At 41.6% G+C, this 21,997-nt stretch overlaps 1 protein-coding gene across 2 annotated transcripts in view; it reads left to right on the plus strand.

Moving 5' to 3' along the window:
• Positions 1-4,844: 4,844 nt before the first annotated feature.
• vsx2 (visual system homeobox 2) overlaps positions 4,845-21,997 on the plus strand; it is a 59,237-nt gene continuing 42,084 nt past the window's right edge. For both annotated transcript variants that reach the window (XM_080201947.1, XM_080201948.1), the window contains exon 1: positions 4,845-5,353. In XM_080201947.1, the coding sequence (XP_080058073.1) occupies positions 4,933-5,353 (421 nt within the window). In that variant the 5' untranslated portion in view covers positions 4,845-4,932. The remainder of the gene's footprint in view (positions 5,354-21,997) is intronic.

Genomic DNA, 21,997 nt, shown 5'->3' on the forward strand with positions numbered 1-21,997 from the left:
TATATGTGAGTGTGTATATGTGTGCATGTGTTTGTGGTGTCCTTGTGCCCAACTGTATATGTCTGAGTACATATGCGCGTCTGAGTTTGTGTGTACAAATGTGCGTGTAGTGTCTGTGTGTGTTATGTGAATGTGAAGGTGAATGTGTCTGTATATGTGCGGGTGTACATGAGTATATGAATACATGAGCGTGTGTGAGTGTGTGTGTTTCTGTTGTGGGGGCTGATATTTGCACTTTGGGCCATTGCTTGCTCTCAGTGCCGTCAGGTTGTTTAATAATTTCTCTGTCTCCAGCATCTGGTGTCCACCTGTTAACAGAGTCCTCTCAGTGGCCCCTGCACGTTGCCTGCACATCACCTCCAAGCCATCGCAGTCTCTCTCTCTCCCTCTTAGACCCACTTGTTTGTCTATTTCTCTCATCCTCTTTTCCGCACTCTCACTGCCTCTCCTTCATTTTCCTCCCCTCCTCGTTCCCTGATCTCATTCTCTCTACATTCCCCCACTCCGTTTATCATTCGTTTTGTTACATTCGTGATTCTACTGAAATACGGATGTCCTATTAGCTGTCATTGAAGGATTTCTTTGCTGGTGTCTGCTGTTCTTTTTGACCCTGTTCTCGTTTTTAAAAACTCTTTCATTAATTAGCTCTGCCTACACTTCCTGATACACAGAGAGGCTATCTTATATTCAGTGTGTTAAATAGTCACAGCGCCTTTATCTAGCTGGCAAGTTGGTTGTTCGATCTGCTTTCTTTTGATATATTAATACTGCCATCAAATCCTTCTCTAGTTCCCCCTTTTCTGTGTGGCGGACATGTACCTCTCTCTCTCTCCCCCCCCCCCCAACCCCCCATTGCAGAAACAGAGATTAACGAGAGATCATTCTAATAAACCCCATCAAAGGCACGGACTTACACTAGCCGGTTATTAACCAACGATTTTAGGGGAGAAAAATTGAAGATAATGTCATAATTACTGATTAGTGAGGCGGCTTATTGTTATATAACTGGAGGGAACGGAACATTTGGGTTTAATCTGTGGCAATCCGTTGTAATCATTGAGGAAATCAGCCTCCCCGTGTGTGGATTCACTGTTACATTTCTCTCCCTCTCTCTCCCTTTTGTGGGTATCTTTCTATCTCTCGCTTCTGCTATTTCTCTTTGCTGTTTTCTCTTTTTCTACCTTTCTTCCTGTCCATTTCTTCCCACCCATTTCCACCTGTGTTTCTATCCTTTTTAAAATCTCTCAATTTGTCCTTTTTCTCTCTCTTTCTCCATCTCTTTCTCTTGCCCCCTCTCTCTTCCCCCTTTCTCTTCCTCCCTTTCTCTCTTTCCCTCTCTTTTTCTTTCTCCCCCTCTCTCTTTTTCCTCATCTCTCTCTTCCCCCCTCTCTTTCTTCCTCTCTCTCTTTCTCCCCTCTCTCTTTATCCCTCTCTTTCTCCCTCTCCGTTTCTTTCCCCCTCTCTTTCTCTTTCCCTCGCTCTCTCTCTTTCCCCCTCTCTCTTTCTACTCCCCCCTTTCTCTCTCTTTCCCCCTCTCCCTCTTTCTTTCTCTCTCTCTCTTTCTCTCGCTTACTCTCTTTCTCCCTCTCTCTTTCACTTTCTCTTTTTCTTTCCCTCTCTCTCGCTACTTTTCCAATCTCGTTATTTTGGATAAGATAAATTGACAGATTCTTCGTTAGAAACAAAACTCAGCTGACCTTCCCCCAACACACTCACAGACACACACACACACATACAGACACATACACAGTAAGACATAGCCAGACACATACACACAAACACACACATTAAGAGTAAGACACAGCCAGACACACACACACACACACACACACACACAGAGCGAGACACACACACACACACACACACACAGAGCGAGACACACACACACACACACATAGACACACAAATCCTCCCATCATTCTGCCCAAAGCAACCCCCATCCACGCTCATCTTTGACTGGGAGTCTGTGCCTAATTCTTCCAAACAGAAAATTACTCCGGAAATACGGGCTTTAGGCAGTAATTGTTTAATTTTTTTCTGGGACAATCCTCCCGAATGAAGGAGTAAACGAAAAGCAGTTGGTAAACTGCACCCGACAAAGCGAACGTAATGTCAAGCAGATAATTTGACAGTCAAATCTATCGGCATGCCCCCTCCCTCCACACCCCCCCCTTCTTTTACCTAAACTGTAACAAATTACTACAAGATAAGCTGATTTACTCATAACATTTAGAACCAGGAATTTATCCGATATTTAAAAAAAAATCCCCCTGAGGAACTGATGTCAGGATTAACGTCCTTTGATTACTAGAGTGAGAGAGAGGGAGAGAAAGAGGGAGAGAGAGTCTCCTTGGAAATCAAAAACCTGTGAAAGTATAAATCCTACAAACTGGCATTGTTTTTTCTGTGTGTGTGAGAGAGAGAAGGGAGAAAGTTATAGAAATAAATGGCTATATGGGGAGCAGATTCAGCCTTTTTTTCCCCCAAATTTAATTTCGAATTCAAACAAGCTCACCACCAGAAAGGTCAAAAATGCAGCATTTTTCACAAAAAGAAATAAATGCGACGGTGGTGTGAAATTTAATTGCGCAAATAAAATGTGCAAAACGAACGAGAGTGAAAGCATATTAAAATATCTTTCTCAAAGTGGTGGCGAGTGATGGACTAGGATTGCACTAATTAGTATTTACCGTGTTAACACGGTCAAGAATATTCATCCATTTATTAAGAAATGGCTGTTAACTTAACTATCGATTTACTCGTGTGACTATTAAAGTTGAACTATTTTTGTGTAATTAATAATTTCCACATTGCTTTGGCCAGTTCCACTCTGCTGTTAGTCAGTGAATTAAACGGAGCAGATACCAGATAAAACAGAGTGTCCATTCGCTTCTTAGTCTCCCGATACGGCAAAGCTGGGGAAACCAATTCGCTGCCGCCCTGAACAGATGTATTATATTACTTTAAAATTTTTTTTTTGAAAAAGCGACAAATCCAATCATTCTCCAATCCGTGTAAATTCCCCGAGCGCCCGGAATTATTGCCTTTTGCGAACGCTCCCCCGTTTAACCGTGAAACCCGGGCAATGTACATCAGACAGAAATAAGGCGAAGAAGAAGAAACAATCTTTTGGTTCAAATAAAAAAAAACAGATAAATTGGAGTGTGGGCAGGGGGGTGTGGGAGGGAGGTTGTTGTTGTTGGGGGGGGCGGGGGTAGAGGCGAGGAATGCTAATGAATTCAGATAAATTAAGTGGAAGGAAGCCCAGGAAGACTCTCGCTCAATTTGGAACAATATCTTGCGAAGAGATAAATCGTACCTTAGATGCAGTTTTATTTGTCAGATCAGCCTCTCGGGTACAGGACTCAGGCTCAAGTAGAAATCATACTTTGTCAGGGTGACCTCTGAGGCCTGACAGACTAATATGTATTTCAGTGGGCACCGACGTGCCTTTTCGATAGAGTAAATGTGCGAGATTCGTTGGAAAATCTCCCGAGGTAGTGTGTGTGTGTGGGGGGGAGAGAGAGAGATGTGGCATATGTGTCTATCTTCCCACTAAAATACTGTCTCCCCGTTCATACATTAGACACCTGTCTCTATGACTGAATGTGTGTAAATATTTACAGATTTCATTTGGTCCACACACAATATTTTCGTTAATTTCCCGCCCTTCGTAAAATGGAAAGATTGCCTCGGTATTTGTCCCCCTGTTCTCTCACTTTTTCGTTTGGGAAGGGTGTGTGCAGGGTAGAAATTGTTCTGAGGTGGTTGATGGATAAGACTGGAGGAGACGGGGAGAGTTGAAGCGAGCCTCGCTGATACATATATCCAGAACCAAAAGAGAACTGAGCTTGATGAACAGGCGGGGCATGACGAAAGGGGGGGAAAAATACGAGAAAAAGTATAAAAAGGAGAGAGAGAGGCAGGAAAAGTTGTCCAGAGATGCGTTGATTTGATTTGATTTGATTTATTATTGTCGCATGTCATTAGTATACAGTGAAAAGTATTGTTTCCAGCGCGCTATACAGGCAAAGCAGTCCACTCATAGAGAAGGAAAGGAGAGAGTGCAGAATGTAGTGTTACAGTCATAGATAAGGTGTAGAGAAAGATCGACTTAGTGCGAGGTAGATCCATTCAAAAAATCTGATGGCGAGAGAGATGAAATAGGTGTGGAAAAATTTACTGTTAAAAATTAGGAACACTAAAATTAGATTTACTGTTTAAAATGTTGAAAGATATCCATATTAAGATGCAAAACAAAATAAAACACATCGATATTCTCACTTCCAGCAGAAGCAGTTGGGTGGATGGAGTGTTATTTCCGATAGATGAAGCAATGTTTGGTCTGTGTTAGAGGAGTGGACACAAACAAACATCTCTTTCCCCCAGCAACAAACACACACACACACACATACATATATATTTCTGTTCCTCTGGACCAATAAAAAACGAACGGCCTGATTGAAATATCGATTGGAGGTGTTGCATTTGTTTATTGTTTAAGTCTCAGTCTCACTGAACACGGTCTGGGCGTTTCAAGGGGGAGGGAGAGTAGAGAGGGGAAGAAATTTGTGTTTTTTTTCTCTCTCCCACACCAACGCAAACGGTCAAGACCTAGAGATTTGGGCTGGGGAACGGGAGGGTGAAAGGTTTCCTCTTGGAGAATTGAGAGTGAAAGTGGCCTTTCTATCAGGCAGGAGGGAGAGAGTTCCTGGATTCCTAGTTGATCCCGTGTCGCTGATTGGTCGCTGGTGTTGTTGTCCCCCGATGGGATTGTCCCGTTAAATAAATAGGGAATTTCTATAGGGATGTGAGCATTGCACATTGGACAGTGCACTTGGGACCACTGGAGAGGGGAGGGGAGGAGGAGGAGGAGGAGGGGATAAAAAAAACAGCAGAGAATTAAACCCCAAGTTCAACAATTTTGCTAAAATGACAGGCAAGGAGGAAATGGTATCGGAGAATTTCAGTAAGTCCAAAACTATTTCCATCTCCCAGAATCTGATGGGCAACGAGCGACCCAAAGGCGTCCCCGGCTCCGGGAACTCGTCGAGGTGCACTGGGTTTGGCATTCAAGAAATCCTCGGACTGAATAAAGAGCCGCCCGCCCCAGCGCGGCTGATCTCCGACTCCCTGCCGGCCACGGCTCACCTGGTGGCGGCCAGGACCGTGCTGACGCCCGCTGGGGTGGGGCTGGTCGGGGCGGCCGGGCTGCCGGCTTTTTACGGGCAATCCGCCTTCCTGGACGTGTTGTCGGAGCACCCGGGGGTCCAGCACGCCGCTCCATCCGCTCACCTGCAGCCCCTCCGCCGGGGCACCATCCACTTGGAGACCAGTCACGAAGTCAGCTCAGGTGAGAGGCTGAGGCAGGGGGAGAGAGAGAGAGAGGCTGTCTGCTCCCATTCACTTGTCCCCAAGCTGATCTGGGCCACAAGTCACCCAGTAACCTCACTTTACCAAACAAATTCCATTGGAATCCGAGTAAAAATCTCAGTGGACCCACAGTTAATGATTAGTGGCGTTTAGCAAATTGTTACTTTGAAAATAAGTCGCAATTAAAACGAGTTCGATCTTCCACCACTGCGATTTAATTATAAGCAGAAAACATTGGCAGATCATAATGTATAAATTCAACAACAAAATTATTCTTTAAAACCAAGACTTTCGTTACAAAAAGGCGGATAAATATTCGATATTTAGCAGATAGCATGTAATGGTTGAAGATTATCCTGTTTAAATACAGATTGCACAGGATATTAACGCCACAACCCCAGACTAAATATGAAACCACGGGTACCAATAAACGCTGGCTCGCATTATTTCTGATGTTGCCGCTTTCTGATACCGGTTTTGCTAGCATCTCTGTGAGGTCCAAATGCCAATTCTAGCGCGGTTCTGGTACCGTTGGTGTTGGAAGATGCCCGGTAGAACTGTCAAGTTGACAGAGGCGATGCAGTCAGAGATTTACACAGAAAATGTGCAAATGAAATGTAAATTAAAATACCATCGCGCCTCACTTGGGAAATTTTGAACCGGGGCTATCTGATGCACCGTTTTTGGAATCTGGCAATTCGATCCCATAAGCTTGGATAAAAGGTCGAGAGTGCTCTGTTGTTAAATTCCACGCGATTGGACATCCACTTGGTATAAATCTAAACTATTATTTCCCATTAAATCTGGGCACTGTATTCAAATGTTGTGGCTTTTTAACGGTCAGTGCATTGGAATTTAAAACGAAAACATCTTGCACAATTGTCCCAGTTCGTCCCCGGGCTCAGAGTATCACATTACTGAATTTGAGCTCTCTAAACAGTTAAAACAGGAGTGTTTTGTTTGTAAATAAAGATAAGGACACATGGGTTTGTTGATAGATTTAATGTCTCGGTGTAAAATGCAGCAGTGTGTATAAAACCATGATTGTTTATAAAATGCAGCAGTGTGTATAAAAGCATGATTATTTATATTCTGTGTGTTTGTATCGAATAATACTTACAAACTGCCAGTACGTTAGGGAACGCAACAAGACGAGTGCACTCAGGTATGCATTATGTCAAATAAACGCAAGCCCCCGTTTCTCCAATTCTGCGATAGGTAATGGAAAATTGCGCCAAATGCACTGACGGATTTTGTAAATTGTCTTATTATCTGGTTTAGCAGTAATATGGGTGTATGGCGTGTGTCCTACAACACGATTAGAGATTCAATGGTTGTAAATTAGAGCCGTGTCCGGTTAGTAAGTTGTGCATCGCACGAGTATGGCAGCAACTGTTTAAAAGTCACATCACAATAGGATTTTAAGTTAGAGAGAGGGAGAGAGTCACTGGCCTGTGTCCTGTAGGGTTTGGAATGGACCATCTATCCGGAGATTGTGATTTAATTCAGAATTCAGTGTTTTTTAAAGGATGTTTCATGTATACCATGGATTTCACTCAATATATTACAGTAAAAACCATCAACACACACACACACATTTGGAAGTCTGGGTTGCACTTTCTGCCTTCATTACAGCCACGTTCTCGTTTGATTTCGGGTTGTGAAACCTGATAACAAATTGTTTTCTGAGATCTAAGTGTACAAGATTCGCTTAGATGCACACGCGGATTGTATTTAATGTTATTGTAAAGGACAACGTGGGATATGGCATGGAAGAGATTGTGAGGGTGCGCGGTGTTAGGGATGCTGCATCTATTAGTGCTGAAAGTTACACATGATGAGGAGATTTGTCGGAATCTGTATATCACACAGGATGCTGACTTTATAAACTTGTCCAGGGATTTGTCTCTCGGGAAGGGAGGACTGTACGATTCTTTGAGGAGCTGGACTCGCTTGTGTTGCAGAATATATAGAATTGCATTGGTGCATAATGTATTAAATGCATTAAATCCAGAACGAAAAGGCCGAAGTCAGCTTATAGAGTTATATTAGGCCAACAGTATACATCATTGCATTGAATGTATTATTCATAACAATGTATAGAAAACTGAACGTGAGACCGAATATCGGACTTAATTTGAATATAGAACCATATATGGTGCCGGCTTTAGTTTACGATGCTGGATGTTAGCACTGTATGTGATGCATTATATATAGAGATTTGCACAGAATATATCATTTGCGCGTTTTTATAGAACGGCTAATAAGATAGTGTGCGGTTATATATAAAGCCACCTGGATAACATGCAGAATGTCAACGACATTCGGTACAAAATGCTTAATTGTATGGTGTTCTTCGCATGAGATGTATGACATATAGGATACAGATAAAATATTGTGGGATTACAATGGGAATTTAGGGATATTCCGCCTATACGTATGACTTTGCTCTGACTGTATATGGTTAAAACTGGGTATGAGGGCATATAACTTTATACGACTCAATTTGAGTCAGAGAGCATGGAGAATTAAACTATGGAATTATATACGCTTTTGGCTGATTGCTGCTATGCTTGCCAGTGATGGTATATCATACAGAGTGTACAGAATCACTGGGTAATGTAATCTATGAAAGAGGTGAACTTACATTGTATAGGCTTGTGGATAGGATTGACAGTAGCACAGAAAGTATGGTATATATCAAGTGTATACAACTCTTAAAGACTGGACGGGGTTGCTTGGGAAGGATACAGCAGAGGTATACGCTATTATACAGGACATCAGACAACTCCGGGGACAGGAGGACAGAAGTTATTGGGGGAAATAAGAGGCCAGCGAGTTCATTGTCATCTGCTCGAGTGGTTTTGCCTTTTGGTTTAATAGCTGACCCATGTCTGGACTGCAGCTGATGGCACCTGTAGGATCGGACGGAGTGACTATTCATTGTACAGAGTGGCGAGTATGTGCAATGTGTGCAGAACGGATATCTGTGGAGAGGAGTTGATGGAAATTGTAGAGGGGAGAGAGGATGTCACAAGTTGGGGCATTGTGTGGGATGGTGAGTGCACGGAGCTGTATCAGGTGGTGAGTGTGTACAGAATTCTAACTGTAGAAGTGCATCTGAGATGCTGGCTGATTCGGAAGGTAAAAGGTACAGAGTAGAAAGAGCAAAAACATGCCATCAAAACGACTCCAGGAACTTCTCATGGGGCAGAATGCGGGGGCAGAGGTGGGAGTGGTCAGACTGAATAAGGAGTGAAAGAGGAAATGAAAGTTGGTGACCAAAGTTGCGGCGGGAGAGGCCTCTGCGGATAGCTAGGCATGTGGTGGAAATTAGAGGGAGTTTTAGAGGCAGATGCAGTCCAGGTTAGGGTGGATATCGATACAGGAACACACACCATAGCATGAGGGTGTGAATAGGTGGGGAGGAGGAAATAACAGCACACAGCCAAAATAACATACAAATGCGATTCGCATTCTCCATGCTCCGGGATTCCTTGAGTCATTTATAGTTTTATAGCCCTTACCCAGTGTAACTATATACAACCGGCAGTCTACAATATCATACATATCGATGCCTGAGTACCCTTTCCTCAACACAGCATCTTACAACATTTCACATGGGCTAGAGTAGTGAAGAAAGGCAGAGACCATGAGGGGCAGGAGGAGTTCGTGCTCAGTACTTTGAGAAGCAAACAGCCAATAGAAATCAGTCTGGGAGAGATTAGAGATGAGGGGACTGTGTACAGGAAATGACAGAGGTGACAGACTGTGTGCTATATTGATCTGTATATCCAAACACACAGTACAAGAACATATATTTTTCGGGTTGTATACCATATTTGGACTATAAACGATGCTGGGTGTATATAGATTTTATATGATGCTGAATGTATAGAGATTTGTATATAGTTATACTGGGTATATACTGGGAGAATATGAATCGCATTTGTATGTTATTTTGGCTGAGTGTATATAGATTTGTACATGATGCTGAGTGTATGGAGATTTGTATAAGATGCTGAGTATATGGACATTTATATATGTTGCTGAGTGCATAGAGATTTGTATACAATGCTGAATGTAAAGATCTATGTATTGACACTGAGTATGTAGACATTTGTATAGCATGCTAAGTTTACTGAAGTTTGTATACAATGCTGAGGGTACAGATAATTGCATATGATGCTGAATGCACAGAGATTTGTATATGATGCTGAGTATACAGTGATTTGTATATATTGCTATATGTATTGCAATTTGTATTTGATGCTGAGTGTATAGAGATTTGTGTATTATGCTGTGTGTACAGAGATTTGTATATGTTGCTGAGCATATTGAGATTTGTATATGAGGCTGAGTGTATAGAGATTTGTATATGATGTTGAGTATATGGAGATTATTATATGATGCTGAGAGTATAGAGATTTGCATATAACAACAGATTGTATCGCGATTTGGACATTGAGCCAATAGAGTCATAGAGGTTTACAGCCTGGAAACAGACCCTTCGGCTCAACTTGTCCATGCTGCCCATTTTTTTGAAACCCTAAGCTAATCCCAATTGCCCACATTTGGCCAATATCCCTCTATACCCATTGTACCCATGTAACTACCTAAATGCTTTTTAGAAGACAAAATTGTACCCGTCTTCTGCTACTACCTTTGGCAGCTTGTTCCACACCCTCTGTGTGAAAAAAATGCCCCTCTGGACACTTTTGTATCTCTCCCCTCTCACCTTAAACCTATGCCCCTACTTTTAGACTCCTCTACCTTTGGAAAAAGATATTGACTATGTAGCTGATCTGTGCCCCTCATTATTTTACAGACTTCTATAAGATCACCCCTCAGCCTCCTACACTCCAGGGAAAAAAGTCCCAGCCTCTCTTTATAACTCAATCCATCAAGTCCCAGTAGCATCCTAGTAAATCTTCACTGCACTCTTTCTATTAATAATACCCTTTCTATAATAGAGTGATCAGAATTGCACGTAGTATTCCAAATGTGGTTTTACTAATGTCTTGCACAACTTCAACAAGACATTCCAATTCCTGTATTCAGTGTTCCAACTGATGAAACGAAGAAAGCCGAATGCCTTCTTCACCACTGTGTCCACCTGTGACGCCACTTTCAAGGAGCTATGAACACCTAGATCTCTTTGTTCCATAACTTTCCCCAATGCTCTGCCATTAACTGAGTGAGTCCTGCTCTGGTCAATCTACCAAAATGCATCACCTCGCATTTGTCTAAATTAAACTCCATCTGCCATTCGTCAGTCCACTGGCCCAATTGATCAAGATCCCGTTGCAATTGGAGCTAACTTTCTTCACTATCTACTATGCCATCAATCTTAGTGTCAGCTGCAAACTTACTAACCATGCCTCCTATATTCTCATCCAAATCATTAATATAGATGACAAATAACAGCAGACCCAGCACTGATCCTTGAGGAACACGGCTGGTCACAGGCCTCCAGATTATATACTGATTTGTATATGATACTGAGTATATGGAGATTTGTATATGATGCTGAGTGAATAGAGATTTGTATATGATGCTGAATGTTTTGAGTACACCGAGATTGTTATATGATGCTGAGTGTATACTGAAATTTGTATATGATGCTGAGCATAGAGGGAGTTGTGCATGACGCTGAGTGGATAGAGATTTGTGCATGTTGTTGCATGTATAGGTATTTGTATATGTCGCTAACTGTACTGAGATTTGTATATGATATTGAGTGTTTAGAGATTTGTATACAGTGCTGAATGTACCAAGATTTGTATACAATACTGAGAGTATGGAGATTTGTGTACAATGCTAAGTGTATGGAGATTTGTATATGATGTTGAGTGTATGGAGATTTGTACATGATGCTGAGTGTACTGAGATTTGTATATGATGCCGAGTGTACTGAGATTTGTATATGATGCCGAGTGTACTGAGATTTGTATATGATGCTGAGTGTACTAAGCGTGTACCAAGAAGCATTATATGCTGTATAGGCCAGGGCCTTTGTATGGTGCTGAGTGTACTGAGATATGTACATAATGTTGGATGTACTGAGATACTTAGTGTAAAGCAATTTGTATATGATGCTTAGTGGGTGGAGATTTATATGGAGATTTGTATGTGATGCCAAATATTGTGACATCACTGTACCTTTAAGAAAGCTATTTTTAATCATGTTCATTGCAATTATAAGCAGACATTGAGATGTCTGCTTGGAAATTCTTTTATTGTTGCTTAAATGGGTTAAATTATTTTTTTTCTTTAATTTTATTCTTGGCCTGATGCAGTGTCTGGGATTTTTATGGCCATATGTTGTTGGAGGAAGAATAATTGACAGGTCAAGTGACTGAGGTTCCTTCCCTTTCAGTTAGGGCAGTTTGGCTGCTGTTTTAGTTAGAAGATGTTTTACTTCAGGCTGGATGCAGTGTTCTATCTCTCTCCCCTGTTTTTATGGGAAGCTGTTCTGACTTCAAGCTTGTCTCTGTGTGGATCAAGAAAGCTGCAGAATCCAACAGCATCATGTGAGCCTTTGGTTCCTGTGTTTAACCTGTGACAGGAGTATGTTTATAAGGAGGTTTGTTTGGTTGGAAATTTTCACTTAGTTGTTAAGGTTTATACAATATCATGGGTTCTTTTGTAATTGATAAAAGTTATTGCTAATTTACTTTTTATACATGTTAACTGTATTCTTAAATAAACTTTTTTTGATAAATCTTCCCAGTGAGTCATTTGAATCATACTTAAAGTGAAATATTTCATGCTTATCCTAGCCAAATTCAAATAGCAAAACTTGTGATCCAGGCGGAATTCATGAAACACTTTGGAGATTCTGACTTGGATTATAATAGTTGGATGTTCTTTTGTGGGATTAAAATCTACATTTCTTGATAGGTTTGGGATTATTAGACTCAAATGCGGTAAGAATATTTGTGTTTTCTTTTCAGGTGTTGTAATCAGGTTTAAATAGGGAGTGCCTGTGGAATAATGACTCTTTCAGAGGCTAAGAAGTTCCTGGGGGTGGAAGAAGTCATGCAGGATGGTTTACAATTGGTGACTAAAGCAAAGCTTTTAGAATTGGCAAAAACATTGCAGTTGGCATTACCTGACGGTGTAAAGAAGGAGGAGGGTAATTGTGGCGATATTTCAGAATTTAACATTGCCAGAAACACATCAGAATCATTGGAAATGGCTAGAATTCAATTACAAATGAAACAGCTTGAACATGAAAAAGCATTAAAGCAGCTTGAATTTGAAATAAGGGAGAGAGAGTAGCAAAAGTCAAAGAAAGGGATGCAATTGCAGCAGAGAAAGAGAGGCCGGTGCCGTAGGAAAAACCAGAGAAGAAGGGGAAAGAAAGAGAACTTCAAAAACTGGAAATGAAAAGTGAAAGTCAGTTTGAATTGGGAAAGAAAAAAGTACAGTTTGAGTATAGTAATGAAGACAGTGAGGAAGACCAGTGAGGAAGCACCTGGGGAGATCTATTTTAATATGTCCAAGTGTTGTCAAGATTTGATAAGAAGGGTATAGAAGCCTTTTTCATTTCATTTGAGGAAATGGCTAAACAAATGAAATGGCCACAGAGAATGTGGGTATTACCGATTCAAATAAAGTTGGTAGATAGAGCTAATGAAGTGTCTGCATCACTATCAGAGGAGGTAGCTGGAGATTATGATGAAGCGAAAAAAGCCATTTGAGGTGCGTATAAATTACTGCCAGAAGCCTGCAGATAATGGTTTAGAAATCGAAGCAAAGAACCTGGTCAAACATACATAGATTTTGAAAGGACCAAACGAAGTAATTTTGATAAATGGACAAGGGCTCTGAAAATAGACCAGACATATGAAGCTCTTAGAAAAATGATTATTCTGAAGGAGTTTAAAAATTCACTTCCTGATGTAGCGAGAACCCATATGGAAGAGTTGAAGATTAAACTGTGACGTCAGCAACAGACATGACAGATGATTATGAATTAGTTCACAAATCAAAGTTTGGTTCAGTTTCAGCCTTTGAGGGTTAGAAACTGGGGAAAAGAGAAAACTTCAGGTAGTAAAGGTAAAGAAGATCTTGTGGGAGATAATAAAGAACGTGTACCCTCAAGTTAAAAAGGAAACACAGGAGGGAGGAAGAGAAATGAAAAGCCTCAGGTGTTTTCACTGTAATAAATTACGCCATGCAAAGTCACTGTTTTGTGGTTCAAGAAAAGCACCAGGAAGATGATGTTGGAGAAAAGGATAAGCCAATGGGGTTTGTTAAATTGGTAAAGGGAAGCCCAGTTGAAGTGAAAGAGGTGCAAAATAATGTACAGCCTGGTCAGGGATTTATTGACAAGAAGATGCCAATTCTCTTTAAAGAATTTACTTGTGTGGGTAAAGTTTACTCATGTGTACCAGGAGGAGTCAGTAAAGAACTCAACATTTTAAGAGATATGGGAGCAAGTCAATCTTTGATTGTAAGAGATAAGGAGTTATGTAGTTTTGAAGGAGTATTACCAGGAAAGGTGGAATTCAGGATGAGAAGAATAGTGTTCCACTATATTAGGTGAAACTGGAGAGTCCAGTGACTGGTAGTGAAGTGGTAATAGGAGTGATAGAGAAATGATCTTGGCCAGGAACACAGTTTATCTTGGGTAATGATATAACAGGATCACAGGTGGGAGTGGCGGCTACTGTGGTGGAAAATCAAACAACTGAGTTGTTGAAAGATGCATATCCTGGGATTTTTCCAGATTGTGCAGTAACAAGGTCACAAAGTCACAGGTTAAGACAATAGAACAAATCAAAGAGTGAAGATTAGAAAGTTGGAGTTCAATTATCAGAAACTATTTTTGATCAGATAATTGGAAAAGAGCAGGTGGAGGATGAAGTGAATATTTTTAGTTCAGGAATAAAACAGTTGTACCAGAAAGCATACACGGAAGAGGAATCTGAGTGTATACCAGAATGTTATTGCCTTAAAATGATGGCCATGATCCTTCCATCTCAATGCAATTCTCCCATCCCGTTGTTGGATTTCTGGTGGTGTCAGCTCTGCACTGGAAATCAGCAGGGAGATGCCAAAGTCATTTAAATACTTATTTAAATATATCTTAAACGTGATTAGTGGGCCCGGGACTGAAGTCTCTGGGCCCACTTGCCTCTCCTTTCCCCAGCCAGAGCGGTTCACTCCAGCAGGGTTTACAGTAGCTCCCCATCACAGGGAACTAGTGGCCCGACCCTGCTGGAATGCAGGGGGGCAACCAGGGTCCCCCCAGAGGGTCAGGTAGCAGGGAAGGTACCCCCTGGGCATTGGCATCTTGGCAGTGCCAGAAACATGCCCCTTAGCAAAGTGCCAATGCCCAGGAGATACCTTGACGCTGCTCTTTAGGCAGGGGTGGGCCCTATGGGGGCGGAATCTATGGGGCCTGATGGGGTCTTGGGGGTGATTGGTGGGGATGGGGATTCCTGCTACCATTCTGCATAGGAATCAATGGTGGAAAGAGGGAGGCCAGTGATTGGGATGGGCTGCGAGTAAGGGAAACACAAGCTAAAACACAGAAACATTTTTATTGGCCAGGACTACATAAAGATGTGGTTAAGTTTTGTCGGTCATGTCACACGTACCAAGTAAGAGTAAAACCTCAAGTGGTGATATATTCAGCACCCTTAATACCCATTCCAGCATTTGAGGAAGCATTTACAAGGGTCTTAATTGATTGCATAGGTCCCCTCCCTAAAATGAAAAGTGGGAATCAATATCTATTGCCTACAATGGATGTATCTACAGGTTTCCAGAGGTCATTCCATTACACAGTGTTACAGCTAAAAGGATTGCGGAGAAGTTATTTCAATTCTTTACTAGATGTGGACTATCCATAGAAATACAATCAGATGAAGGATGAAATTTTACAGCAAAGTTACTCAAAGAGGTAATGGATAGTTTAGGAATAAATCAACGACGTACATCCAGAATCGCAGGGAGCATTAGAGTGGAAGCATCAAACGTTAGAGTCAATTTTGAGGACATATTGTCAGGATTATCCAGAGGATTGGGATAGAGGAATTCTATTTGTACTCTTTGCAATTATGGATGTATCTAACAAGTCAACCAAATTCAGTCCATTTGAACTGATTTTTGGTCACGAGGTCACTGAAATTGATTAAAGAGAAATTGGTGAGTCAGCATTCTGAGACTACAGATTAGACTTTATGTCAACTTTTAGGGAAAGGTCAAAGGGAGCAGATGAATTGGCTAGCCAACATTTAAAAATGGCACAACAATGTGTTGAAACAGTAAGTGGATAAGAAATCAACAAATTGTAGTGGGGGTAAAGTCTTAGTATTGCTACCTGTGATAGGTGAACCTTTAAAAACAAGGTTTGGTGAGGCTTATCAAATTGAATAGAAATTGAGTGACATGAATTATTTGATAAGTGCGCCAGATAGAAGGACAACTCAGAGTGTGTCATGTGAATATGTATTTTGATAGGGGAGGAAAGCAGAAAAAGGATGTTTTAGTCATTATAACTCAGAGCGAAGAGCCGAATCCAGATGACTCTGAATCTGACATTCCTCAAATTAAATTGGATAATGAGGAAGTTATTAGAAATTGGGATAAACCATTGAGTTACCTTCCAGAGGAAAATTGAACTGACCTGATAGTGTTATTAAAATTACATGGAGTAAAATGTGGGAATACACTGGGAAGTACTAAAGCAATTGTAAATGAGGTAGTCATAGAAAATGATGTTCCAATTAAACAACACCCTTGGAGGTATCACCTTCTCAAGTTGGCACAGGTTCAGAAGGAGAAGCTGATGTTTACCCAGTCTGAGATGCTGCAGCCAAAAGTCTTGACCGACCATATAAAACTGATGGAGGTGGAGAAAGAGAACCAGTTACTGAACAATAATGTGAATAAAGAAATTGAGCAGCTGTGGAGACAGATACAAGACTGCTTTTGGAACATGTTCCTGAGTTGTTCAAATTGCCTGAATGTAAATTGAAGGACTGTCACAACCAGCCCATCATCTGTGTGAAGAAACATGTGGATCAATCAACTCTCAAGCTCAGCGAGGAGATTGTGGAATGGATGTATTGGATCACTGTGGATCAAAGAAACGGAAGGACAGTGTGTAATAAGACTGTCTGCTGAAACACTGCCATCATCTAAATTGAGCTGCTAGCATGATGATTCTATAGTTTGCAGAGATGTGGATACCCAGTGAAACTGTACTCTACGCAGCTGGTGTTTCGATAAATTACAATGGTTTTTGCATCAAAGTAATCTTAGGAAACATGGTTGAAATGGGTTCTGATTCCAAGGAAGATAACCTGCCATGTGTCTTTGCCAAAGAAGGTGCAGAAAGTGATGATACCAATCGAGAGCGAGCAAAGGAGTTGAATTGATTGGCAGAGGAGGAGCTAAGACCAATTGACAAGAAAGGAGTCAAGGATAAAATGACCTTTTTGAATGACCCTGACTGTACAAATGTAATGTGTTATCCTGGCGATCCTGCCCTGTTCTGTGAGGAAATTACCAGAGCTAATTTATCATCATAGTGACAAAAGTGAGCTCAAACTTAGAATCAAAGCAGATTAAAGATGAAAGGAGAGTCATAGAGTGGTAGAATCATAGAATCCCTACAGTGCAGAAGGAGGCCATTTGGCCCATCGAGTCTGCACCAACCACAATCCCACCCAGGCCCTATTCCTGCCACTCCACACACTTACCCTACGAGTCCCCCCAGCACTATGGGGCAATCTAGCACGGCCAATTAACCTAATCTTTGGACTTTGGGAGAAACCGGAGCACCTGGAGGAAACCCACATAGACACAAGGAGAATGCGCTAACTCCGCACAGACAGTGACCCAAATCCAAAATTGAACCCACGACCCTGGCGCTGTGAAACCACTGTGCCACCATGCCATCCTATATATGGAGAGCCTTGAGGAGGAAGCAGTTTGTCAGGAGTGGGATAAAAGGAGGAATATTTGATGGTAGACGACAGGACTGAAATGGACTATATTACTGTTATGATTGCCTGTTTTGATTTTGTAAAATGTATGTATTTTTTTGTAGAGTACTAGTAGTGTGAAAGTGAATGGGTTTGAAAATGAAACCATCTTTGAATATTGGTGGTTTTTTTTCTTAAGGGGGAGGTGTGACACTACTGTACTTTTAAGAAAGGTATTTTTAATCATGTTCACTACAGTTATAAGCAGGCACTGAGATGTTTGCTTGGAAGTCTTTTATTGGTGCTTAAATGGTTTAAATGGGGTGTTGTTTATTTTGACTCTCGGACTGATGAAGTGTCTGGGATTTTTATGGGCATGTATTGTTGGATGAAGAATGGTTGACAGGTCAGGTGACAGGATTTCCTTCACTTTTGGTTAAGGCAGTTTGGCTGCTGTTTTGGTTAGAAGGTGTTGTACTTCAGCCTGAATGCAGTGTTCTGTCTCTCTCTCTCTCCCTGATTTTATGGGAGGCTGTTCAGACTTCAAGTTTGTCTGTGTGTGGGTCGAGGAAGCTGCAGAATCCAACAGCCTTTGGTTTCTGTGTTAAACCTGTGGCAGGGGTATGTTTATAAGGAGGTTTGTTTGATTGGAGCATTTCATTTTGTTGTTAAGGTTTATACAATGTAATAATTGTTTTTTTCCTGTTTGTAATTAATAAGTTATTGCTAATTTTCTTTCTGCATTATAACTGCATTCTTAAATAAACTTTGTTTCGCAAAGATGATCAGAGGATTACATTACAAGATGATCAGAGGATTAGATAACGTGGACAGTGAGAGTCTTTTTCCTTGGATGTGCTGGCTAGCATGAAGGGACATAGCTTTAAATTGAGGGGTGATAGATATAGGACAGATGTCAGAGATAGGTTCTTTACTCAGAGAGTAATAAGGGCATGGAATGCCCTGACTACAGCCCCTGGACTCACCAACATTAAGGGCATTTAAATGGTCATTGGATAAATGTACGGATGATATTGGAATAGTGTAGGTTAGATGGGCTTTAGATTGGTCAGTGCAACATCGAGGGCTGAAGGGCCTGTACTGCGCTGTAATGTTCTATGTTCTAAAAGCTCCCTGGTGGGTCATTTGAATCATACCCGAAGTGAAACATCTCATGCTTACTCTACCAAATTCAAATTGTAAAACATATCATCCAGGCAGACTTCATGAAACACTTTAGAGTTTCTGGCTCAGATTACAACAGGATAGAGATTTGTATACAGTGCTGAGTGTACCGATATTTATATATGATGTTGAATGTATCGTGATTGTATATGATGTTGAGTGTATAGAGATTTGTATATGATGTTAAGTGTATAATGATTTATCGGGTGTTAGCTCGATAGATTATGTTTTGGGGTTCTTCAGATTATGGTTGTTAAAGAATCTGAGGGTATAATTTTGTGTGGGATGTTGGTGTGTAGGTTACTGGGTGTTGGGGACAGTAAAAAGGATGCTGTTCTTTTGGGTTGCTTATCTCTGTATTTTGTACATCAACAGGGGACACTCCGTGCAAGCACAGTTCTTATAAGTGAATGATCTTTTTATTTTAAATATATACCTGATCTCTAGAGAAAAAAGAGGCAGACCCAGTTTAATTCCATCTGTTGCAAACATGGAATATTATTTAATAAGAACATAAGAAATAGGATCAGGAGTAGGCCATCTAGCCCCTTGAGCCCGCCCTGCCATTCAATAAGATCTGAAGTGGATCAATTCCACTTACCCACTTCACTACCCATAACCCTTAATTCCCTTATCGATCAGAATGGGGAACTTCCTACGCTGACCCAGAGACAACTTGTTCCAGGTGGCCTCTGGTGCGAGCCTTTATTCCTGTGAATGGGGCCCGGGGTCTGTGAATTGGAGATTGAGATACCAGGCTGGAGGAGGAAAGGGGGCTGAGGGGAGGGAGGGAGGGGGTGAGAGGAGGAAGGTGTGAATGGGGGGAGTTAATGTAGGGAACAGCTCATTTCCAAAGCTGGGTTCCAGCTATAGTCACAGAGGGAAACCCACATGGCTGCTTTATTTGGTGTGAATGTTCTACACTTGAACTCAGAGGTGAGAAAGGCTCTGGCAATCTAGAAGAACACCAGGGGCTATTTTCAGTAACTCCAGTAGTGGATGCCCACTGACCTAAACACAAGCATTTCACAGGGGGGTAGAATTCACAGCAACCCGGCTGTTCAAAACCCACAGAGTTAGATGGCAAGGTTGTAGAATAGAAGCCTGAAGGAGATGGAATGAGGTGAGGGGGAGAGGGGGGTGTTCCATATACCAATGAATGCAGTGGTGGGGAGGGTAAATGTGCCAGTGAATGGAACATCAGAGAAACGGGGCTGCAGCTGGCAACCGGGAAATGGAAGGGGAGCAATGAACCATAATATCGACTGGGGAAAGATGGGCTGAAGGGCCTCGTTCTGTGCTGTAGGGCTCTGAGTTTATAGGGAGCAGGAGGAAGGTTGCGGATGGGACATGAAGGGCCAAATGGCCTCCTCCTGCACAGTTACAATGTGTGATTAGCAAGATTCCACAGGACTGATAGTATAGCAGCAACAGGATTAGACTGAAGCAATAGTACTGTGCGGGTAAATCACACAGGATGGAGTAACTGCTTCATTGGCAGTAACAGAAATACAGTAAGAAGTCTGACTACACCAGGTTAAAGTCCAACCAGTTTATTTGATAGTAAACACACAAGCTTTCGGAAACGCTGTTCCTTCGTCAGCTGTGTGGAAGGTTCTGATCAGAGAAGAAACCTTCCACACACCTGATAAAGGAACAGTGTTTCTGAAAACTTGTAGGTTTACTATCAAATAAACTGGTTGGACTTTAACCTGGTGTTGTGAGACTTCTGACTGTGTTTACCCCAGTCCAACACCGGCATCTCGACATAATAACAGAAATATGCAGGAGCTAACAGTCTGTAACCAGATTATAGGAGAGTCCCGAGGCTGAGGGAATTATAAAATTTTTGTAAGGGTATGCAGGAATAACAGACTGCAACAGACACAGGAGTAACCAGACCAACCAGAAATAATTCGCCTTTGCAAAAAAAGTTACTGGTTGTTTCATTTGAAGCTGTGACAGATATTCAAGAATCTTTAACTTCCCTAGAATTGATATTCGTTCAATCAAACAGTGGCACAGTGGTTAGCACTGCTTCCTCACAGCACCAGGGACCCGGGTTCAATTCCTGGCTTGGGTCACTGTCTGTGTGGAGTTTGCACGTTCTCCCCGTGTCTGCGTGGGTTTCCTGCGGGTGCTCCAGTTTCCTCCCACATTCTGAAAGACGTGCTGGTTAGATGCATTGACCCGGACCGGACTCTGGCGACCAGGGGAATTTCACAGTAACTTCATTGCAATGTTAATGTAAGCCTTACTTGTGATTAATAAATAAACTTTATAAATTAACTTAAAGTTGCCTCTTAGTGTCAGGGGGATTAGGAGGGCAAATATGTAGGGTTATGGGGATAGGGATTGGGTGGGATTGTTGTCGGTGCAGACTCGATGGCCAACTGGTCCCCTTCTGCACTGTAGATTCTGATTAAATGAAATCCACCCCATTCCTCTCCCCAAACCACAATTCAATTCTAAAATAAAAACAGAAAATGCTGGAAAATCTCAGCAGGTCTGACAGCATCTGTGGGGAGAGAATAGAGCTAACGTTTCAAGTCTGGATGACTCTTCTCTACACTCGAAACATTGACTTTATTCTCTCTCCACAGATGTTGTCAGACCTGCTGCAATTTTCCTGCATTTTTTTGTTTTTGTTTCAGATTCCAACATCCACAATATTTTGCCTTTATCGATTTTTAAATGTCCTGTCGTTTGCTGTAAAATTAAAATAAATTATCCCTCTAATAAGGGCCTGGTCAATTTAACTATTTTTAAAGCATCAATTCACAAACACACTTTTCCCCCTTCAGAAAAGGAATAGAATTCTCCAGCTGATTATCAGCACTTTGAACTACGTTATGAATATTTCTTCTGTGACCAGCAAGTCCTGTCATTGGATTTGAACCTGCAGCTTCTGAAGCAGAGGTAGGTATGCTAGGCACTGTGTCACAAGATCACCCTCCTTATCTATTCACTTCATGGGGACAGATGGGAGCTGTTTGGCAGGCTTATTGTAGATTAACTGCGGGTAGGATAAGGATAAAGAGAAAAGCAAATTATATTTATGATGGAGAGGATGGGGCTAAGAATGAGACTTTATGGAATTATTAGTGAGCCAATCCCTTTCCGCAGAGAGACACAAAATGTATACATTATAATCAGGTCTTCACACATATATACTTACTGCTCTTGCAAACCAGCTGAATTTTCCAAAATCTTTGATTCAGTGATCAATAAATAAATCACACAAACTTTCTCTGGGCTTTCCAATTCAACCCTGAATCTCCAGTGACCAGGGCAGTGACAGTCCTGTTCTCCCAAATTTTCTTTTTGTAAAAGCACTTGAAGATGCAATGGGTAAATGGGGCTGACAATCAGTGGGATTCTCGGCGTCGCTGCTTCACTGGGAGTTTCTGAGAATCACACTTCCAGTTCAAACTTCCCAATTCCCAGCAAAACCCCAGCTGCCATCCTGCAACCTGCTCCCATCTCTGTCCCAA

Source organism: Carcharhinus amblyrhynchos, chromosome 14, assembly GCF_965287045.1.
Source record: "Carcharhinus amblyrhynchos chromosome 14, sCarAmb.v2.hapA, whole genome shotgun sequence".
Classification (NCBI taxonomy): Eukaryota; Metazoa; Chordata; class Chondrichthyes; order Carcharhiniformes; family Carcharhinidae; genus Carcharhinus; species Carcharhinus amblyrhynchos.